Source organism: Camellia sinensis, chromosome 3 (genome assembly GCF_055761805.1).
Source record: "Camellia sinensis isolate YWXY chromosome 3, ASM5576180v1, whole genome shotgun sequence".
Classification (NCBI taxonomy): Eukaryota; Viridiplantae; Streptophyta; class Magnoliopsida; order Ericales; family Theaceae; genus Camellia; species Camellia sinensis.
The window spans coordinates 10,914,587-10,938,269 of record NC_138963.1 but is presented as its reverse complement, the minus strand read 5'-3'; the positions used below and the strand labels follow the sequence as shown (position 1 = coordinate 10,938,269).

General features: G+C 33.0%; 2 protein-coding genes across 2 annotated transcripts; both read left to right on the top strand.

Annotated features, from left to right (window-relative positions):
- The first annotated feature begins 692 nt into the window (after positions 1-692).
- LOC114292840 (PHD finger protein ALFIN-LIKE 1) lies at positions 693-7,621 on the top strand. Its single transcript, XM_028236861.2, has 5 exons — positions 693-2,844; positions 2,923-2,955; positions 3,736-3,958; positions 6,659-6,779; positions 7,136-7,621. The coding sequence occupies exons 1-5, from the start codon at positions 2,745-2,747 to the stop codon at positions 7,382-7,384; spliced, it is 726 nt and encodes a 241-aa protein (XP_028092662.1). The 5' UTR covers positions 693-2,744; the 3' UTR covers positions 7,385-7,621.
- A 140-nt stretch (positions 7,622-7,761) lies between these two features.
- LOC114292830 (myb family transcription factor RLI1) lies at positions 7,762-15,889 on the top strand. Its single transcript, XM_028236853.2, has 6 exons — positions 7,762-8,330; positions 8,459-8,535; positions 10,689-10,728; positions 10,921-10,978; positions 14,806-14,875; positions 15,212-15,889. The coding sequence occupies exons 1-6, from the start codon at positions 8,210-8,212 to the stop codon at positions 15,629-15,631; spliced, it is 786 nt and encodes a 261-aa protein (XP_028092654.2). The 5' UTR covers positions 7,762-8,209; the 3' UTR covers positions 15,632-15,889.
- The last annotated feature ends 7,794 nt before the right edge of the window (positions 15,890-23,683 follow it).

The window sequence follows — 23,683 nt, the reverse complement described above, 5'->3', positions numbered from 1 at the left end:
ATAGCCCTCCACTAAGCTCATGGTGGCCACCGAACTTTTGACGGTGTCAATCCCGTCAAGTATGGAGGTATATGACTTACAAGAAGTGAAAGAAACATAAGAGTGGGGGAAAGGCTATGAAAAAAGAGGAAAATAGAGAATAATTGTGGAAAGAAAGGAGAAAGGAAGAAGCAAGAAGCATGGAGATAGAAAATAGAGGGGAAAAAATGAGAAAAAAATCTTATTTTCAGCCAACTTTTGAAGTTTCGACGGTACGCAAAAAGAAGTGAAACAAGGTATACGAGGGATAGAATGAAAAGTAGGTCATGAAGTGAATCAAACGACATAAATACGATAAGGGAGATACAAATTCTTAAACGTGTGAGTTCGAATTTGAAAATGTTGCCTAAAGAGAAAAAAATCTTATTTTTAGCAAACTTTTAGAGCTCCGACATTACACAAAAAGAGGTAGAATAAGACATATGAGGGGTATGATGAAAACTAAGCCGTGAAGTGAATCCAACGACGCAAAAATGAGGTGAAACGGAATTACGATACAAGTATTTAAATATGAAGTTCTGCTCAGATTTTTATTTGTTTAATATAACGGAAATGGATGGAGGGATCAGATTGAAACACGAGTGAAAGAATAGGGTTTAATTTGTCAAAATTGAAAATCTGAGGTTTAAAATGAAAAAATGCGAAATCCTAAGTTTTTTTTTTTTTTTTTGTGGGTGTAATTAATCAAAAAAACAAAAGAAGTTAATTTGAAAAAATAAATAATTGAAATTTGACGAATGCATCCACGTGGACAATCTGTTTGACTCTTGATTACATTATTGTCTCAATAAATTTTTTTTTTTTTTTTTGAGTTGTGTATTTAATAAATCGTAATTTGTAGACAATTTTTTTTAAAAAAATTAATTTAAAAAAATAAATAATTAAAATTTGACAGATGCATCCCACGTGCACAGTCTGTTTGGCTATTGATCACATTATTGTGTCAATACAAATTTTTTTTTTTTTTTGAATTGCGTATTTAATAAATCTTAATTTGAAGATGATAGTTTTTGTAAATTACTAAAAACATCTATGAAAATAGAATTATTCATATATATATACATATATATTTTGAAAGTTTGTTCTTTAAAAAAAAAAAGAGGGATTTATTTCAAAACTTAGCGACTGTTTGATAAAATTAAAAATTAACTATTAAAAATCGAATATTGAATTTTTTAAGTTAAAAAGTTATTTGATAAAAAATTTGAGTGCTGCATTAAAAATAAATTATTTGATACGTATAAAATCAAATTTAAAATTTATTATTTTTTAATTATATATTTTATTTTTTATATTATGATGATAGTGTTGGTAGTGACATAATGGTGGTGGTGCTGGTGGTGGTAGTTGTGGTGGTAATAGTGGCAGTGGTAATGACATAGTGATTGTGGTGATAGTAATGATGGTAGTAATAGTAAATGATGGTGCTATTTATAACAATAATGACAATAATAATAAAGGTGATGGAAGTAATAATAGTGGTGGTGGTAATGGTGGCGATAGCATGGCGGTGGTGGTAATAGCGATAGTGATGGTGGTAGTAGTGGCGGTGGCATGACGTTGGTGGTGATAGTGGTGGCGGTGTCATGATGGTGATGGTGGTGGTAGTGGTAGTGATGGTGAATTTATAATAGTGTATATTGATATTATATTTAGTATTTATAAATTTAGTTAGAATTAAATAAATTTTATATGAGTTAATTTTTTTAAAAAAATTTCAGCCTACATTTTAAGGGACGATTAATTTTTTAAGTAATATTAATTATGATCATCAAACGAACTTATTTAATTATCACTTAGTCAATTCAATTTTAAGTAAATATCCCTCATAACCTGGCTTATAAGTTTGAGGGATGATTTATAAACTTATTTTTTTTACTCATGACAATATATATATATATATATATATATAAAATAAAAGAAAAAAATAATATCATCTAAATATTATAAATCATCTAAAATAAAATCAACAAACAACTTATAAATCATGTTTCCAAATATTACTTATTCTTTACTTATTCTTATGATAAGACCCACTTAGATTTTACAAAGGGACAAAACTAAACTGGAAAACCAATCATCAAACTTTGAAAAAAAAACAAAAAATTAAGGTAGCGTTTGGACGACTGGAAATGTCCTGGTGGAAGACGATTAGATAAACCAAATTTACTTTTTTTTAAAATTTAAAATTCAAAAACTTACTATACTCCCAAATAAATTTTTAAATGAATTTTGAAAAATAACTTGAAATCAATTTTAAAAAATTTAAATAAAAAAATATGTTAAAAATAACTCTAAAATTAAAATTTCAGAACTATACCAAACAAAGCCTAAATAATTTTTTTTACTAGGTACACACACCACATTGCTTTTGGATCTCCATGGTCCTCCTTCTGTCCTTCATCAAACAAGTGGTATGCAAAGCAGTAAAACCAGGATCTCAAATACACAAAAACCACCGATTGCGTCATTCGCGTTTATTCTCTTCTCGCTCAGTTTTTGATTCTCTCTCTCTCTCTCTCTCTTTCTCTCTCTCACTTTACTTTCCAATTTGCTCCTCTCTCTAAATCAATGCTCGCGATCACAACCTACTCGAACTCATCCAATTCCAATTGTATCGATCTGTGTATATATATATATATGTTAACCAAGGCTTAGTTAATTGAATTCTACTTTTATTTGTTAATCTAAGTTTTTTTTTTTACATGGAAATGGCTTCAATTTCTTCGAGTCCTCGTTCTGTAGAAGAGATCTTCAAAGATTATAGCGGTAGACGAGCCGGCATAGTTCGTGCTTTGACTTCCGGTACTCTCTCTCTCTCTCTCTCTAAAATCTCACTTTCTCCCTCTAAAAATCTCTCACCACGGTGTGTTTGTATTTCAGATGTTGATGAATTTTATGGACTCTGTGATCCAGGTAATATTCAATTTTATTTTATTTTATTTTTAAAATTATTTTTTTTATTTTTTGTAATTGCAGATCGGCTTTCTTGTTCGGTGAATTGAAGTTCTGGTTTTTGGTTCTTGAGCTTTGAATATTCGTTTTTGTCTTATATGTATGTATATGTGTAAGTATGCATATGCAGAATTGTATGTGTGTATATATATGACATATGAATTTTGATGGTTAGGTTAATTTGAGCTTAAGTGCCCTGTTTTTGGCTATTGAGAGAGAAGAGGAAAGTGTAAAGAGAAAAAATTTAATGTTTTACATGCCTTGGGCTCTTCATAGGACCTGTAATTCTCTTGCCCTAGCTTGTTTTCGAAATGGAATCATTAATTGACAGTTTTTCCAGCAATTTGGTACGAGGAAGAGTGGGAAATGTTAATATTTAAATGCTTAATTGAATTCTCCAATTCGGCCCCCATTTGGCTGCAACTTTGGAATTCAAACTAGTATAGTTCCAAAATCCTCTTAATTTATGGGTGAGTGTAGATTCCCCTTGTTCCATTGCAAACTAGGATAGAAAAAATTTTAAATTCATTTATTTTCCTTTCCCTAATTTTCATTTCTAGATGAAGTGGGTGGGTGGGAACTTCTAGCAAATGTGAACTCAACTCAGCCAAACAGTTGTTTGATATATATGTCTGTTAATTGTTGTTATTTATCAAATTTCTTGAACCAAATCAACAGCTAAAGTTGTTTACTTTTCGTTTATTTTGTGGTGGTTTTTTGCTTTGTTTATTTTTGGTTTAGACAAGGAGAACTTGTGTCTATATGGACATCCAAATGAAACTTGGGAAGTCACTCTTCCAGCAGAGGAAGTTCCCCCAGAGCTTCCTGAGCCTGCGCTTGGGATCAATTTTGCCAGAGATGGTATGAACCGTAGAGATTGGCTTTCGCTGGTTGCAGTGCATAGCGACTGTTGGTTGCTCTCTGTGGCTTTCTATCTTGGAGCCCAGCTTAACCGTAATGAAAGGTACTCTATTTTTTTTCATTGTTTCTTTACATGTAGCAGATTGTGCATTTCGTTCATGCTTATTTGTTGCTCAAGAAAGTTATACTGGCTCTTTTGCCGTGACGCCATATTGTTGGTTTATCAGCAGTATTGCTTAAATTTGTTCTTTGATTTGCTCGGTTGACTTATAAGGATGACTAGTTTGTGCCATGGATTTCTGTGTTAACAAGTGCAATGGTATTCGGTTGCCTCTAAGTTTTCATTGTCCACCCTAATAATGTTGGACATGCTCAAGTAGTTAATTGATAGTTAAAATGAACCATGGTTCATTTCAGGGGGGAAAACATTGTTGGACAGAAGTGACAGATTGAGTGGAAGGTTCACCTTTGGTTCATTTTTTTCTGTCCTTTTAACAAGTGTAAAGCTATGTTGCATGGATTCGGGTGGGGTGTCGGGTGCGGTTATGTGTCCATGTGTTGGGTTTATCTTATTTTCATGTCCAAGGATCTTACGACACAACTAGATTTCATTTTTCTTAAATCTTGTTAGGGTGAAATGGTGTTTAAAAACTAACATTCAAGGTTTTAAAAAGCGGCCGCAATCGTTACGTAACGCCGTTATGTAACGGTTTTGGTGGTTACCGCCACCCGTTACGGCCGCTTTTGCAGTGTGATTGAGATTCACAGATATGTCGGCCGTAGCGGCTGCTGTAGCGGTCATAACGGTGTCGTAACAGCTGTAACGGCCTATTACGTATCGTTATGTAACAGTTCCAAACTATTTCTTTCGAAAAAACACAAAAAAAAAAAAAGTTGAAAATGGGGGAAGAGGGATAGAGAAGAGGGAAGATAAAGAAAGAAAATGGAGGAGCAAGAGATAGAGAGAGAGAAAAGGGAAGATGAAGAATATGTTATTGATTTGTTGAAACTGTAAGACCCATGCTATTCTATTCAGCTGTTATCACTAAACCATTTTGTTTGTGTGTCTATCTATATATTGTTTGAAAATAATAATAATAATAAGTGTGGTCATTATCTATTTGGTTTGGTTAAAATATGTATATATATATATATATATATATATTTAGGCTCTTATAAATTATTAAAATAAAATGTAAAAAACTCAATTTATAGTGATTTAAAAATATGAAATATATTGGATCATACTTAAAAATTTACAAAAATTGATCAATATTTATTTTTAACCCAATAAATATGATCATGGAAAAAAAATATGTGTATCGGTAAGTTTTTTTTCAAATTGTGCGAAAAATAAAAAAATTCACGGTTCCGGTTATCGTAACCGTTACACTACGGCCTTTACACTCCGCAACCGCAATCGCATCACCGCCACCGTTACGGCGACTGCAACCGCTTTTTAGAACCTTTAACATTGGATATTATGAATAAATAGGAGACCTATGTGTAACTTGGGCATACCGTCTCTGTGGATAAAATAGGTCTTATATAAAGTTGTATAGTAAACTTGACTACTTAGGCTTACTTAAAGAGTGCATGTCTGACTAAACATGCCGGACACATATCTTAATACTTGTTCCAGTGTCAATTGTTCAATATGGTTTCTTCACAAATGTGGAATTTCATGTAACATGGGTGCAAAGATATATTTGTGATTCTATCAATTAATTTTTGAAATAAATCCTCTGTCGATATTTTCTTATATTTTGTGAAATTTTGTAATCACCTAAGAAATGCAATGGGTTCTCTTGATAGAGATGTAAGTGATGCAAGAACAATGCTCACAAGGCATTAGTTTTAATATCTATGTATGTTAGTATTTTTACCAATTAGGGTTACTTGTTTAGTTGTGGGTCATTTATTTATTTTTTATCCTAGATTGGAATTAGTGAAGTCACTATCAGAGCATTGAAAGCTTTTGTGAGGTTCTTTAATTTTTAATTTTGTAGAGTTTCATTTATGTCAATAGCCTTCTTGTGGTATTATATATATCATATATGTAATCTTTTTATATGATTTTTGTGCTGGTGTGGTAAACATTTCTTTACCCCGTGGATGACTAAAACTTAATAGAGTCTAAAAATTAAACCTCAAGGAAAGTTTACCTTTTATCCATACATGCAGTTCCAACTCACCATTTTATGACTAAAATATTATTGTGATTCACCTCTGGCTGGTAGAACTTCATTGACTAAATGTGGATCAGTGAAATTGTGGATGATAGTTTGTGTACTGCATGCGTTATTGTTCACGCCTCATGGTAGTTGGCATACCTCACTATGCACCTACATGTGAAGTGCTCCAAATGGGAGACACATGAAAGTACTTATAACTTCATATGAAAAAAGGAGACACAGGAAAGTAGCGAGAGTGAGATTGGATCAGAGGAAGTTAAACTATGAGATAATACGATAATTTAACCCTTTTTTGTTCCCCTTCCTTTAAAACCAGAACTGTGTAATTTTTATTTTGTTCAACTAACAGATCTTTGTCTAGTTGGTACACGGGTTCATTGATGGCTGCCAATCTAGTTGGAGACTTGGAGCCCGAATTAGTAAGTATGACACCCATGATCCCAAGAGGGAGGCCCACTGCATTTAGGCCATGCAGAGGCTTCCTGCTGTGCAGAATCTTCATGATGTATTGCCCCTTCTTTATGTAGGGGGGAGGGTATAGTTTATATAGCAGTGTTATTCCTAGTAAGGTTTTTTCTGAAGAACTGGCATTGTTTTTTGATGGACAGGAAACGCCTCTTTAGCATGATCAATGATCTACCCACTGTTTTCGAAGTTGTGACAGAAAGGAAGCCTGTGAAAGACAAGCCCAGTGCAGACAGTGGAAGCAAATTCCATGGCAGCATCAAGGTAAGACTTAAAAACGACCAAAACTGATTTACAATTTTTTCCTTCCCCTCCCCTTTCCTCACATGTCTTATTTGTTTAGAAAATTTAAATTGGAGAGCAACTGATACCCAAGAAATATTGCTAAATAAGACGTGCACATAATCACATGCTATTGTTATTTTATTGAAGTAAAGGATGGTATGAAGTGAATGAGACTTCGGAGAAAAAAAAACATGATATCTGAACACGGACTTGCTAACAAGAACTAAGAAACTTTTTTTTCCCCTCCGTTGAATCCATTGAACTTGGATTTGCTTTTTCTTTAGAAACTGATAAACCGTTATCTGTCATGTTGATATGGATCCCTTTTTGTGTAGAGATCAAGCGATGGACAGGTGAAAAGTAATCCGAAGCTTGCAGATGAGAGTTACGAGGAGGATGAAAATGAACATAGTGAAACCCTCTGTGGGAGCTGTGGTGGGAATTATAGTGCGGATGAGTTTTGGATTGGCTGCGACATCTGTGAGAGGTGGTACCACGGGAAGTGTGTGAAGATCACTCCGGCTAAAGCTGAGAGTATCAAACAATACAAATGCCCATCTTGCATGAAGCGAGGCAGGCTGTAGTTCCTTCTAAAACCAGCAAAAGGGCATTGAACAGCAGCTGACAAAGTAGTATAGAAAATATTATCCTTCTTATGCTTGTAATTGGATTTGTCATGGTGCTTGTTTATAGTGAATGGTCTCAGATAGTTGGAGATGGCCTTTGTCCCTCCAAATCTCCGTGTTCATGCTTATATTTATGTGTTGTCGTATTTTCTTAATTATTGCAGATAACATTTGATGCTTGTGGAGTTATCCCCATTCCCCGTCTCCCTCATCCTTATTATTTGTGGAGTGCAACTGTTTTTACTAACAGACTAGATCTGTATCATGCAACAGTCATATTCGAATACAGGTATCACGGCTATTAAGAGAGCACCTTGTATTGCACAACAGTCCAACTCAAATTGAGGTATCATGCCTGTTAAGAGACCACCTCATTTACCAGACTGGTAGGGCCGGGGAGGAAACGACTTGGTTGCCGTCCTCTCTTCCGGGGTCTCGAGTGCAAGGAAGGTTGGTTAGGCAATTGGGAACTTGACAGGTGGTTGCTTATCTTTTAAGATTTTCATGTGGGTCATTGTCTTAGGCTTCTTCGCCAGGTGAGTTAACCTAGGCAGAACAAGTTATTGAGTTTGAAAATTTTGGGAATCTGTTGACTTGGTTAAGTCCGAAAATTTTAGACGTTTCAGGGCATCTTTCACCTACCAAACTATCTTTTAGACCCCATCGCCTCTCCAATTAGTTTTTTATATGGTTGACAGCTGTTTTTTGGGGTTATACTGTTTCTATTAACTCGTAGAGTTGGGTCATTTAATTTGGCGATGCCCGGTGAGGGTGGTTGCTCGGATGCTTGATTCTGATATGGGTTCGAGTCGTTCGGATGGTGTGGGAAAAGAGCGGTTGAAATGGACTCAAGAGCTGCATGATCTGTTTGAAAGGGCTGTCAATCAGCTCGGCGGTCCCGATAGTAAGTTCAGAAACATGAACTCTGGAACTACCTTGCTTGCATTGCCTGGGTTTTTTTAGCCTGTGTTGATGTGTAATATTTTCTCTTCTTGTGGTCACTGATGGGTTGTTTACGAAATGCGAATGCAGGAGCGACGCCGAAAGGCATACTGAAGACAATGGGGATTCCAGTGTTAACCATATACCATGTCAAAAGCCACTTGCAGGTTTTCTCTCGCATTTTATGATGAAATTTTAATAATTTTTTTATTATTTACACTTAAATAATATTTATTAATTCTTTGTATTTTATTTTTTTAGGTAAAATTAAATTTTCTATTCTTGTAAATAAAATTTTGGAGTTCATCTGCAATCTTTACTATTGGAGCCTTAAGTCAAGAAAGTTCTTTTTTTGTTGAGTCTTTGTATGAGGAGATTTTTTGAAAAAATTTAGCTTATCTTGGCTTTTTAATTTTTTTTGGAATATTTAATTTTCTTTTGTACTTTTTAGATTTGTCTACTTAAGACGGATTCGAAAAATAAAAAAGTGACATAATTTTGAAAAAGTCACTAAAGACAAAAAAAAAAAATGTGACTTATTTGAAAGTTCTCAAACTTTCCCTAAACATATGGATGAGAAATAATTTTTTTTAGCCATTAAGCAAGAATTTTTATTTTTATTTTTAAAATTTTTATGGGTCCTTGGACAAAAAATTTATTACGCTTTGGACAATAAATGTTTTTCAATATTTGTGATTGGGAATTTTTCGTAATGATTTTTTTTTTTTTTTTTCTGTAGATAAGATTTATTTTTTCTTCTCCACTCCTAAATAAAGAGTAATTTGTTTAAGCCTTGAACAAAGAGAGTTACAACAGTGACCTTCCAAAATTGAGGGTCTAAGGGGTTCCTAATTATAATCTTTTGTCTCTTTAGAGGTAACGTCAAATAAAATTGCTCTTTTGGTAAGCTTTTAAATGGATATCTGCTGAAAGTAAATAATATTCATGAAATCATTGTCTTAAAAAGTAAGTTAATGTAATCCTTTTAACCTAATATATATAGGAAAATGAGTGGGAGTACTAATTAGTGTGACCACTAATGATGTGGCTGTGGGTGGGACCCACTGCCACAATGTTATTGTGTCTTTTTTTTTTAAAAGTGGATACCGCATCATTAGTGGTTGCTTTAGAGCATCACTTTTAGTGGTCTCTATCATTGTCTATATATATATATATATTTATATATTTTATATGTAGCAGGATTTAAAAATTTGTTGAATTGCTCCCCAAACATCTAATATTTTTTTATTTGGGTCCACACACATTATTTGAAGCGTGCATGGGCCCTGTTCTGTGAGTTTAGATTCTCTAGAATGAGTTAAAAAAAATAATTTTAGAGTAATTTTTTAGGTGGTTGAGATTTAATTCCATAAAAATTGAAAATAGAATAGCTGAAAGTTGAGGGTACAACAATTATACAAAATATCACTTCAGACGATTCAAACTCATATTCTATTGGTGGGAAGAAAGGAAAAACGAAAAGAAAGTCGTATTTCTTTTTTTTGTTGGTTGGATAATTTATGAGAGAAATGAATTTGAAAAAAAAAAAAAAAAACTGTATAATGTAAGAGAAACGGAAACCCATTTCTTGTGAAAATTAGGGCAAAATTGATAATTACTAATTTTATTACTTTTTTTTTTCCTTCTAAATCAAAGCATGAGAATTTTTTTTTTTTTTTTCATTTTTTATCTCAAAATCTCTCTGTCACTTGTCTCAATGTAATGATTGGATCATCTCTCTAGATTTCTATGTCGATATTAATTCATGATTAACTAAGAATATATTGGTGAAATAATACAAAGGGTGCTTTGCCAACCAAATAACAAGTCAACTTTTAACTTTTTACTCATTTTGAGTTGCATTGTCTCTTATTTTTTTTATTTACAAAAAGATAAAATAGAATAAAAAAAAGTTAAAAAGTCAACTTTTTACTAACTTCTCAAAACATCACATAGAGACAAGATCTTACTCTTTTAATTCTGCAGAAATAAAAATAGAGTATGTTTAAAGAGAGTTATTTTTCCTATTTCTCTTCTATCCTCTATTCAAATTGAAAAAAAAAATTCCATACCCATTTACACTACTAAAGAGAGGGGTCTCTCAATGGGTGTAGAGATGAGTGTAATAGTAGTATTGTTGAATAAATTGGTGATTTGAGAGTAGAGATTCAAAATTTTTTTTTTCTTTCCAAATCACTCAGTATAAACAAGTACGTGCTATCGTAAATCCATCGTTTGGGTTAAAGCCTACACCATTACGTACATATTTTTTTTCCATAAAGTTTTTTGATTAGTGTTCTTTTGTTTTATATTTTTCCAGAAATACAGGATGTCAAAGTTCATTCCAGAATCCTCGACTAGTAAGTTGTGACCAAAACTATCTATCCATCATTTACGAATTTCTTCTTAAAAATTTTACTTTACTTTTCTATTTTATTTTTAATGGAAACCGAATAACAATTAATTTTTAGCAGTTAAATGAAGACAAGAATAAAATATTAACTCTTTGATAATGTTTAAATTAATCTTGTTGTTTTCTTTATAACATGCAGGAGGCAAATTTGAAAGGAGAAACATTTCTGAAATACTGCCTAACTTCAGCACAACATCGTGAGTTGTTTTGCTCATTTCTGTGTATATATCTCCATGCTTCTTGAAATCTATATGCTGCAATAACTTGAGATTTTAGTGTTAAAAATTTAGAAACAAAATCACATTTTAGACACAAAATTATTATTATTGTCTTTTTATAGACAAAATTTACTATTTAGTGATGAATACCAAAGTTTTTCATCTCAAAAAATAAACTTTTTTTTGTACGAAATTATTTTGTTTTTAAAGTGCATTTATTAAATACATTTTCAAAATTTTGTCCCAGAAAACCTTTTTTTTTTTTTTATTTATAAAAACTTTTCACAATGAGTTTTTAGTGACGAATCTCATATCTCATAATGAAAAGAATTGATCTTTGAATATCTTTTGCAATAAAAAATTTACTTTTGGAGACAAATTTTTTGTCTCTAAAACCCTGATATTTTGTAGTGATTGGTAAGAATGTAAAATGAATCAAGTAGTAAATTGATCATGGAATCATGCTTAGTTTGAAAATTTAAAAACTTAAAAATGTGTTCAAGTTTAATTTATAAATTTTTCCAACTAATCTCAAATGAGTTTTAATTGCCTTGCTCATGAATTGATCTTAAGTGATTTTTTTTTTTAATGTAAATTTGTAGTATTTATAAACTTACATAACCAAGTTCAAGCTAATAATTAATCATGGATGGTTGGCTTAGTGGGTGACGATTAGCGCCTGGAGTTTTGCTCCTTCCCAGGTCTCAGGTTCAAATCTCTTAGTCAGCAAACCCATACATTGGGGCTACGGACTGCAAGACATAAGTACTCTTTCAGAAGGCTTGCTCGGGTCCTAGGAACTTAGGCCCCGTTTGTTTTAAGAGGTAGAATGAGAGAGATGGATAGTGAGGAGATTAAGTAAAATTGTGTTTGTTTTGATGATAGTTGTTAGTGTAGGAATTGTTAAATTATTTTTATATAAAATTATAAAACAAATAAAAAAATATAAAAAATTAAACATTAATGTTTAAAAAAATTTCCCAATAGTAAAAAATAAAAAAATTTCAAATCCCCTCACTATTAAGTAAAATTGTGTTTGTTTTGATAATAGTTGTTAGTGTAGGAATTGTTAAATTATTTTTAGGGAAAATTGGTCTAAGGTCCCTCTCCCACTTTTCATAATGGAAGAGATCCACAAAATTATTTTTTGATGTCTAAGATCCCTAAACATATAACAGAGAAATTTCAGTCATTTATACTATCTTCATCATCTGACCCACTGCCATCCCCAACAACCCGACTCTCAGTCCTCCTCATCTTCCAATACTTCCCAAAGCTTTACCCAGTGGAGATTCCCGGCCTCGTTCTCCTTCTCTCATTTCCTCTCATCGCAATCGCATACATCTTCATCTCCGAAGCCCTCGTGATCCAGGCGATCATCTTCATCTCCTACACCGGACTGAAGATCCGCGACATCGAGCTACTTCGTCGGCTCTGGACATGTGTTTTGGTGCAGCGTTGATCCAGGTTCGCTTCCGACGGTGCTGGGTTATACTCTATGATATTTTTGATCGGCACTGGTTGCGTCAATAGTATTTCACTTAAGTTCACTTCTGAAGATTCTTCTAGGTGAAGTCGTCTTTGTTGAAGATTACAGTTTATATCTAACACAGTAATTATTTTGTTTGATGAACTTCCAATAAAGATGGATACCCGTATGGAGTCAAGTACTTGGTGTGGTTCTACTTTGTTCTAAGTTACACATACAGTTCTGTGTATTTGTTCTCTTTTAGCATTTCCAATTATGTTTTGACAAAAAGCAATACATTGACTATTGAAATGTTGGTGTGCTGTTGTACTGGAGGATCTGAATCCTATATTCTTAAGTTCACAAAAATAGAAAATTGAAGCCAAGTGTAGATTAATGAGAAAAGTGATCTTCTGGTTGAAACTAGAGAAATTCTTTGATTTTTTAACTGAATTTGCTCTGGGTTGAAACCAAAGAAATTCTCTGGTTTTTGAACTCAATCACCAAGTTCTGTTCATAAAAATACAACTTTACTGTAAATAGAGAGAATTTCTCTGGTTTGTCTGGTTTGAAGAGAATTTCTCTGGTTTTGAACCAGAGAAATTTGTGGGTTTGTGGGTTTGTTAGACATGGGTTTAATTGTAGTTAATAGAGCCAGAGAAATTTGCGAAGTCAAAGAAATTTCCTGGATAGCCATACAAATTTCCTTTCCACAATTTTCTCTGGATTTATTTGGTACTCAGAGAAATTTCAATTTTCTCTGGAGATAATTTCTTTGGAACTGAAATTTCTCTGGATGTGTATTTGTTCTCTTTTAGCATTTCCAATTATGTTTTGACAAAAAGCAATACATTGACTATTGAAATGTTGGTGTGCAGTTGTACTGGAGGATCTAAATCCTATATTCTTAAGTTCACAAAAATAGAAATTGAAGCCAAGTGTAGACTAATGAGAAAAGTGATCTTCTGGTTGAAACTAGAGAAATTCTTTGATTTTTTAACTGAATTTTCTCTAGGTTGAAACCAGAGAAATTCTCTGGTTTTTGAACTCAATCACCAAGTTCTGTTCATAAAAATACAACTTTACTGTAAATAGAGAGAATTTCTCTGGTTTGTCTTGTTTGAAGAGAATTTCTCTGGTTTTGAACCAGAGAAATTTGTAGGTTTGTGGGTTTGTTAGACATGGGTTTAATTGTAGTTAATAGAGCTAGAGAAATTTGCGAAGTCAAAGAAATTTCCTGGATAGCCATACAAATTTCCTTTCCACAATTTTCTCTGGATTTATTTGGTACTTAGAGAAATTTCAATTTTCTCTGGAGAGAATTTCTTTGGAACTGAAATTTCTCTAGATTTCAATTTTCTCTGGAGAGAATTTCTCTGGGACTAAAATTTCTCTGGATTTCAATTTTCTCTGGAGAGAATTTCTCTGGGATTGAAATTTCTCTGGATGCTGTTAAGGGACCTTAGACATCATGAAAATATTTGATGTCCTTTATACTATAAAATCATAATATCAGGGACCTTAAAAAAAATACCCCTTATTTTTATATAAAATAATAAAACAAATAAAAAAATATAAAAAAATTAAACATTAATGTTTAAAAAAATTTCCCAATAGTAAAAAATAAAAAAATTTCAAATCCCCTCACTATTTTTCTAATACCACCTCCTCTGTCACAATTCCCCTTCCAACCTCCATCTTAATCCCCTCCTTCATCCTAATTCATTCCCCAACTCTACAAACAAACACAATACTAAATAATTCCACCTACATCCTAATCCCCTCCCATCTATTACACCCCAAAACAAACGGGGCCTTAGTCTGGTGCGTGTAAGCTGGCTCAGAATACCCTACATAACCAAAAAAAAAAAGAAAAAAAGATAAGGTTCAAGCCAATGAGTTTTAAAATGTATTTAACATGACTCGTTTATATACGAATCGTTTTTAAATGAATTGTTAATGTGTAGAAAACAAGTCGAGTTTGACTAATTTAATTTATTTAACAGTCATTAATACTGGCTCATTCTATACTGGGTAAACTACCAATAGTTCCTAATAATTGAACTTAATTCCCATCAAGTCCTATTAAAAATAAGTTTTGATAAAATTGTTGTTAAAAATAATTTTTTTGTGATAATTTTTTACATACGTTGCTAAAAATTGACAATTAGTGACTTTTTCTTCTCATAATTTTTATAAATTGTCGCTAAAACTTACAATTAGTGAAATTTTTTATGACAAATTTTTCTCATAGGACCTATTAAACAATAAATTCACTTATTAAGACCTACCCGTAAGTATCCCTTCTATATTTGCCATGATTGTGTAATTTTTGTAGGGGTGCTCAGCTTAATGAAGCATTGCAAATGCAGAAGGAAGCAGAAAAGCGATTGAGTGATCAAAATGAGGTTGAGTAGTTTGATTTGTATTTGTGTGTGTGTGTGTGTGTGTGTTTTTTTTTTTTGTTACAGTTTTATAGTGCCTAATAAACATGTCGAGTCGAACTCAAAAAATTAATAAATTTTAAATTACGTTTAAATTTAACTTATTTATATAATAACAAGTCGATTTTTAATTAATTTTTATTGAACACAACACGATGGAGATGGAGTAAGTTTTATGGGTAACTCATTAATTTCTAAGCAATAACATAAGGAAAAAAAAGAAAAAAGAACACCTAAAACAATTTCAATAACTAGTAAGATCATTTTACATTAATTTTTTTTTTCCTTCTCTAATTAAAGGTGCAAAGGAGCTTGAAACTTAAAATTGAAGCACAATCAAGATTTCTGGAGAGAATTGCAGTGGATTTTAAAAATCGAGTGGGCATCATGAAACCTAGCAAACCCTTTTCAACGATATCACTGCCTTCCCTCTGTGAAGAATCAGAGTCAAACGCCAAGGAATTCGAATCCGATTCAGAGATTGACAAAATTGAATTACACTCAGAAGATGAATTCCAAGCTCACAAGAGGCTGAAGAGGAACACCGACATTTTTCATCCACGTTACAATATTGCATCACTTGATTCCGGATCATACAACCAAAACATGCTTCTTCCCAAAGCATCGAAGGCTATGTATCCATCCTATGAAACCAACATTCCATGGAATGTCGGGTCATGCCAATCATCCCTGATGCCACCTTTATATAACTGGAATTAGCCCTATACATATTTTTTCGGTAAAATAAACTCCCAACATTAGCGGCGTTTGATGATTATGCCGGTGTTGAACATGTTGGTTTTGTCACAATAATCTGCCCACCTCGGTGACTAAGTACAAATTATCAGATTTTGTACCTAGTATCAAGATGGGTTTGGTTTAGTTGTTCACTCATAAAAAAAGAAGAAGAAGGGATTGCTTGTACCTTACAGATGATTAATAATCGTGTTTGTTATATATAATATTTGTTTGTCTAAATTTTGTGCACTTTAGAATGAATTATTCTAGATGTATTTTCTAATAATGATTATGTGTATGTGGATTCAATTTGACTATAAATTGCTTGAATTTACCTAAAAGCATTCTGTTTCCTCTCTTTAAATTGCTTGAGAACACAAAAATAAATAAATTTGGCAATGTAAGTAAATTACAAGGATGCATTTTGTCTGAAAATTGGTTTTAACAAACAACATGGCTTAAAAATTGGGCATTTATATATATTGAAGGACTTAGGGGTTGTTTGGGGTGTTCTAAATAAGTACAGTTTTTGTCTTTTTAGACTAAAAAATTGAGGTTGAAAATATGGATGTTTGGGTTAACTTTTTGACTTTTTATGGAAAAATGTGTAATAAAAAATTGTAAAAATTGATTTGTAGGAAAAAATTCGAATTGGGAGTTGTGCAGCCGTAATTGTTGACTTTTGGTGAATAGTATTAACTTTTTAACTTTTTGAGTAACTTTTTGATTTTTTGATTTTTTTACAAGTTCCCAAACTTGGCCTTAATGCATACTCATGAGAAATGGAAATGCAAGACAACTATAAAGATTTGATACTTTATGGTATACAATGTTGTTGGATAGTTTAAAAGAGGATAAAATTTTGCTGACTTCTCCAGAGTAAATTATACAATTAGTTCAATAATTTTGGTATAAATTTCATAATGCAAGGAATTAATAGGATCAAGACCATTCTTTTTGAGACTAAGGGCTTGACTCTGATCCAATGGATAGAAAGCGATGATGTTATCATTTTTTAGACTAAAATCTATATTTTATCTTTCATCATCTTTATATACAAATATCATTTGCATCCAAACCCTCATTTTACATGTTTAAACAATACACACCATTGAGATAATGAGGATAATTAGGGGGAGGTCAATGCAATTTATCTTTAATGAAAAATATAATTAAAATGGAATAATAATATAAATTATGGAGTTTATTAACAAACGCTGGAAATAATTATTTATTGAGAAGTTTTGTAAAAACGCTGGTAAAAAAGTGCCAGTAAAAGTTTTTTTTTTTTTTTTTTTGTTGTAGGTGACATTACTTACGTGATGGTTCTAACCTACCCAATGTTTCAAAACCGAAAAAAACGTAAAAGGTCCAAGCCCAGAAAATTCGGGTTGGGTCGGGTCAAACCATGATTGTTTTAGACTCAACCTACAACTGTAGATATAACATATAATTAAAGATAAAACAAAGAAAAATCAATTTTAAGATATATAGGTCAATCATGAAGAACCATTATAACTACAACAATGATTCATCCCACTAAAAATATCATCACTAATAACACTAATGCATTAAAAAAGTATAAAAAAAAAAAATACAACTCCAAGACCAAAACATCACATCATTAATGGCGAGACTCACTGCCACCTAATTAGTAGGAGCACTAATTAGTGCTCCCAAGCATTTTTCTTATAACTACTCTTTTGTTAGAATGGGTTACACTAATCACACTTGAGAGTGATGGAAGTTGACTAGAAAGATGACAAATTTTGACATGCGATTCAGGGTGTTTTGAGAAGTTGATAAAAAGTTAATTTTTGGTTTTTTACCAAGCTTTTTAGCTTTTTGAAAAGTGATTTGAGAAGTTGGTAAAAAGCTGACTTTTTGCTTTTTAGTTTAATATTTATTTATGGTGTCAAATCAAATTAAAATGACTAAAATATCCTTACCCAACATAAGAAATTTTTTTTTTAATTTTTTTTTCATAGGCCCTAATTTGTAATTTTACACCTGCGTTTTTAGCACTTGTCAAACCAATTTTCTGGCCTTTTTGGCACTTGTGTTTTTTAGCATTTTATCTAAAAACGTAACTTTTTGCTATGTTCCCAAAATGGCGCTCACATACACACACTTATGCTAATCCCAATCCTTAACAAATCAGAATTAACATTTTTTGTCCCAGGTTAGTCAATGAGCCAGATGCACGCGCCCATAAAATATAGAAATTTTAAGGATATGGGAGAGAAGCATGATTACTAAATTTTTAAAATTTGTTGGGCTTCTCTGTATAGGAACGTAATTTATTTGATTTGGTTAAGGTTAAGAGAAAATTTAGCACTGAGTTGAATTCTTCAATTTGATTGATGGAAAAACCAAAACGGATTATATGCTATGATTCTATTTTGTTAGCTTTGAGTTTAGGATAATGGAGAGATTCATACGAGTCTTTTAGAGTTTTACAATTATAAAATCATAATTGAAAATAAATAAAGAGAGATGGTGGAAATTAGTATATAAAAACCTACCTCCTTGCCGAAAACATTATTGCAAAATGTTTGATGTTTGTCTGTTATTATCTTTCTAATACTAAAAAAATATTTAACTATAATATTTCAATTGATTCCAGGGATATTAGTATAAAATTTTCATAAACAAAACAAATAATGCCTTAAAAATTAAAATTTCAACCTGCAATGAATTTAGGCCTCGTTTGAGAACATGCTAATTTAGTAATTTTTTGGCTATTAGGCTAAATTATGAGCTAAAAAAAACTAGTGTGTTTGGGATGATATTTTGGCTTTTTACGAAAAGTTATGCAAAAAGTAGAGAGAAAATAGAATTTTTGACTTTTTGATATAGGTTTTAGCTTTTTGACTAATAATATTTTAACTTTTTGACTAAAAAATTCAGTTGTCAAACGAGACCTTAGTTTCACTCATCTTCTTGTCAACCTATGTCTATAGTCTAGGTGCTCAAAAAGTTTATCACACAAATTATTCAGAATGACACGAGCTCTCCAATAATACCAAACAACCAAAAGTGAAATGTCAAAAGTTTTGAATTTTGACCAATAGGATTAGAGAGCACTAATTAAACGTGTGCTAGGAAAAATTATTTAGTAGATTAAAGCAAGATTATTTAGGAATTGGTTGGGATTATCTAAATAAGTGTATTTTTTAACTTTTTATGAAATATAACTTGAGTTTGAACTTATGTGTTAGAGAGGTGATGTGAGCTAAATAAGATGATGTGACTTAAATCACCAAGGATCCTCTAAAGTGAAACTTCCCTAAAGTTTCCTAGAGTACTACATTGTGTGGTTGAGATTTACTGGCAAGTCACATCAGAAAAATTGATGTGACTTGCCAGTAAATCTCAACCACACAATGTAGCACTCTAGGAAACTTTAGGAAAAAATCACTCTAGAGGATCCTTGCTCGACTTAAATAGGATTGCGACTTTTTGACTTTTTAAATTTTTTTAAACATGCCAAACTAGCCTTTAGTCTTCGTTTGAGAAGAGCTAAAATAGCTTGGTTTTTGACTTTTTAGTTATTTTAACTTGACTTTTTTAGCTTAGTTTGGTTTTTGTTTTTGATTTTTTTGACTTTTGTAGGAGAAAATGTGTAATGATTGTGGTTTGCATATAATATTTTGTCTTATTGACTTATGTAGCCAATTTTATCTTTCGTGTCTTTTTAGCCAAAAAGCTATAACCAAAAATAATTTTAGTATTATGACTTGTTAAAACAGTGAAATTCAATACTTTTTATTGAGTTTTTAAGAAATGATTTAACAAGTGTCAAGTTATAAATAATGCAAAACATTAATTACTTCAAGATCACCAAATAACTCTCCGAAAACAATTGGAAAAATTGCACTACAATGTAAGTTTTCAACAAAAAAAAAAAAAATTACAAATTTATGATAAATTTTATCAATTTTAAACCATCACTGATTATTGATTTTTTCAAAATTATTTCCTTTGAGACTATAAATCTTTTTTCTATTAATAATTGAAAAATCTAGAAATCTTCTAGATATTGATATAATAACCCCAACCCCTAATGAACGTTAAGTCATGATTAAGTATGCCTAATAGTGATTTAGAAGAAATCTGGAATTTAATTTGCATATGTATTGCATCATTTTTGTGTTTTTATCTGTTCAGTGTTAAATTATCTATTTGCGTTTCATGTTTTAAATTGAGAATTGAAGGCCTTATCGGCGACCGAACCGAAAATTGATTAATGTTTTATGATCGCCGGAATTTATATGATTTTATGGCATGTTTAATTGAGATGTGTTTGGGTATGATTAAATTAGATCAAATGAGCTAAAATTACATAGTTGGTCTTAATTACAATTTTGCCAAGATAGTGGGCCACTTTGTCTAAACATGTTGAAGCCTTAGCACACCCCATTCAAACACATTTCCTCAGCTCATTTTTGTTGTCCTAACCGACTAGAGGGAGAGGAATAGGAGAAATCTTGTGGTCTTCAGAGAATTGCTTGGAGTTTAGGAGGATTGAAGGAGTCTTGCATATTTGAACTTGTATATCTTGCATTCAAGGCTTAAGGTAAGGGAATTCATCTTTTTAGTTATGAATTTAAGTCACTTCATACTTGGTCCATGATAGATTGGTGACTGGAGCTAGAAATTGGTTTATAATGTTGATTTGGGTAGAGATTCATGCATGTATGTTCATAACATAGCATATGGAAGTGTTTTTATGAGAATTCTTTGCATACAAGGCCATATTGAAGTTATAGTCCATGAGTTCATCATGAATTGGAGTTTAATTTTGCATTTGGACATATTGTGGAGCATTGGATTTCAAATAAACACTTACATATTTCATACACATCGTGTTCTTTAAAGTATTGTCGAAATTAAATTTAATTGAACTACCTCTGAGTTTCATTTCTCAAATTGATCTTCAAAGCATGTTATTCTATGAGTTTGAAAGGGTTTTCCAGAAAATTAGCCCAAAAGGATCGAAATTGATGCATTAGAACTTGGTTTTGAGCTTGAAGGTCCAATCTGGAATTTCCAGAATTTGGACTTATGCTCGAGCGGGGAAAGTGACGCTCGAGCGGGGAATTCGACCATCCAGTACTTTGCACTGTTTTACAGTCCGCTCGAGCTGGATAATTCACGCTCGAGCGGGGACCTGAGTCACACGCTCGAGCAAGGGTCGAGCGCCCATCGAGCATGATTTTCACCCATCTAGTACTTTTGTCATGTTTTGCAGACCGCTCGAGCGGGAAAGTTTACGCTCGAACGGGGACTTTTGGTTGCATTTCATCTCGAGCGGGAAATACCACGCTCAAGCGGGACCCCTATTTTCTGAAAATTATGAAAATATTTTCTAAGGCATTTTTGCATCCTCATTCTATCCTAGGCATTCCTAGGCCATGTTTAAGACTCCATAATGAGATTAATAGTTAAACACACACTAAGAATAACGAAGTGCATTACGTCTAACTCGGGCATGTGTTTCAAGCGGGTAATTGTATGCGTGTTCGTGTAGGTCACGCACCTCAGGACAAGTGAAGAGCCATTGTCACGACCCAAACCCGGCCCTATGGGTTTAGCACCGTAACCGGCCAGTAATCCAAGATTACCGAAGGCCTGCAGAACAATAATACAGTAAAACAGAGTACAGGGCCTGGCGGAAGCTAATACAGTAAATAAATAGTGTCCATTGAGCTGTGACAGTCTGTATGCAAAAAGGCTTTTCATACATTTATACATAAACAGTACAGAACAGTATACACAATATTTACAATCATCAGACTAGGGACTCGACCCTAAATAACAGTACAGTAACACTCAGTCTATACAGAACAGTAAAACAGTACAGAAGGGGGAATTGTAAAAGACCCCTGAGCCTTAACAGATAGGCTCGGAACCTCGCAGTGAGGCACAAAGGTTGGCTTGACAAAACTGGAGTCTAACTCACGCTCCTAGCTCCGATCTGGTGGCTGAGCACCTACATATATATATAAACAGTGAGCTAAAGCCCAGTGAATAACATAAAGCGTAAAGGGGTTTAGAATGAATGTCCTTACAGTAATGAAAACAGTTCAATTCAATCAGTATTTCAGTTGTTCAGTACAGTAAACAGTCATATGTGGTACATCCATTAGCAAAACAGTAACAGTAGGTCTTAAAAGACCGAACAGTAATGATGGCCATCAGTCAGTAAACAGTAGTGGTTCCACGAGGGAACCGACAGAGATCTCTGTAACAGTAACAGTAACAGTAGACAATAGGTACTAAGGATGCCACAGTACAGTTCAGAAATAAAGGACATACATTCATTCAGTAATACCAGTTCAGTAAACAGTTCAGTTCAGTATTCAAAAGATATCAGTTGAACATATCTTTACACAATTGTTACTCACAGAGTTTGGGCTACAGTATGCTAGAGCGTGTCTCCCCAGTTGCCAACCCTACACAGTTCACAGGTTGAACACACACTAAGCTACACAGCTGGGAAATATCATAACTTAATCCCTAGTTTGCCTTGGTGTGTTCTACAACGATATCCTCATCTAAATGTCTTAAACTAGGCCTAAGAATGCCTAGGATGGGATGAGGATGCAAAAATACACTTAGAAAACATTTTGCAAACTTTGCTGAAAATAGGAGCCTCGCTCGAGCGGGACTTTCTTCGCTCGAGCGGAAGTCCAAAATCAAAGGCTTCGCTCGAGCGAGGAATCCTTCGCTCGAGCGGTCTGCAAAACAGTAAAAATACTGGATGCTGAGATTTTACGCGCGATGGTCGCTCGATGGTCGCTCGAGCGGAGCCCTGGACAAAGGTGCTCGCTCGAGCGGGGAACCCTTCGCTCGAGCGAGGAAGCCAAATCTGGAATTTCCAAATTTGCCTCCCAAGCTCAAACCAAGCATTCAACCACTCCAAACTCGACCTCTTGGGCCCAAATTCTGGAAAACATAACTAAATTCAATGTATAACAAGTTTCAAAGCTCAATTTATGAATTCAAGCCCCAAAGGTGAGTCAATTAAAACCATATTCAAACCCATTTTCAAGAACAACATTCAAACATGCATGGATGAGTTTTAAACCAAATTAAAGCTCCAAAGCTTGCTCAAATGAGCTCATTTCTTTTCAAAACCAGATGAAAACATGGTCTATAACAACAATATGAGCATGCATGTACTAATGTCCATGTAATCAACCTCAAAATGCAACAATACTAACATGCATGCAAGAGATGAGCTTCAATCCACCATTAATGAACCAAATCATGACTTAGCTCTACAAATTAACATGAACCATGCATGAATCAACTTAAAGACAAAATCAAAAGATGAAATTCATACCTAGGTTCCTCGAATGCAAGTCTAGAGGTTCAATATAGCAATCTACACTTCAATTCCAAGCAATTCAAGCCAAATCAACAAGAACAATTCTCTCTCTCTCTAACTCTCCTCTCATGGTCGGCTAAGCTCAGGAGAAATGGCTGATGGAAATGTTTTGAGTCAAGGATGCAAGGCTCTAGCATCACTAGGTAGTGTGCCACTAAGGGTGGCAATATGGTAAATAAACCAAACTCTTTAATTAGCTTATTTTAATCTAATTTAATCATGCCTAATCAGTTTTCAGATAATTATACTATAAAATCACATAAATTATGTTGATCATTAAACATCAATCAATTTTGGATTCGGCCGCCGATAAGGCCTTCCATTAGCAGTTTAAACATATAAGTATGAACAGATAATCATACAGTCAAACAGATAGAATGCAATTTAACTAACATATACTCAATCAATTCGGTTTCCAATTTCAGTCAGTCAGTTCAGTACTTTTAATCAGTTCAATTATCAGTCAGTTATCAGTCATTATCAGTTCCGTTTAACAGTAATCGGTGATTATCGGTAATCAATCGGTCATTAATTAGTAAACAGTATGGGGGTTGTTACAGTCTCCCCTCCTTATAAAGAGTTTAGTCCTCTAAACTCGAGTTACCTTCATTCTGGAAGAAAACAGGATTCAGTGGAAA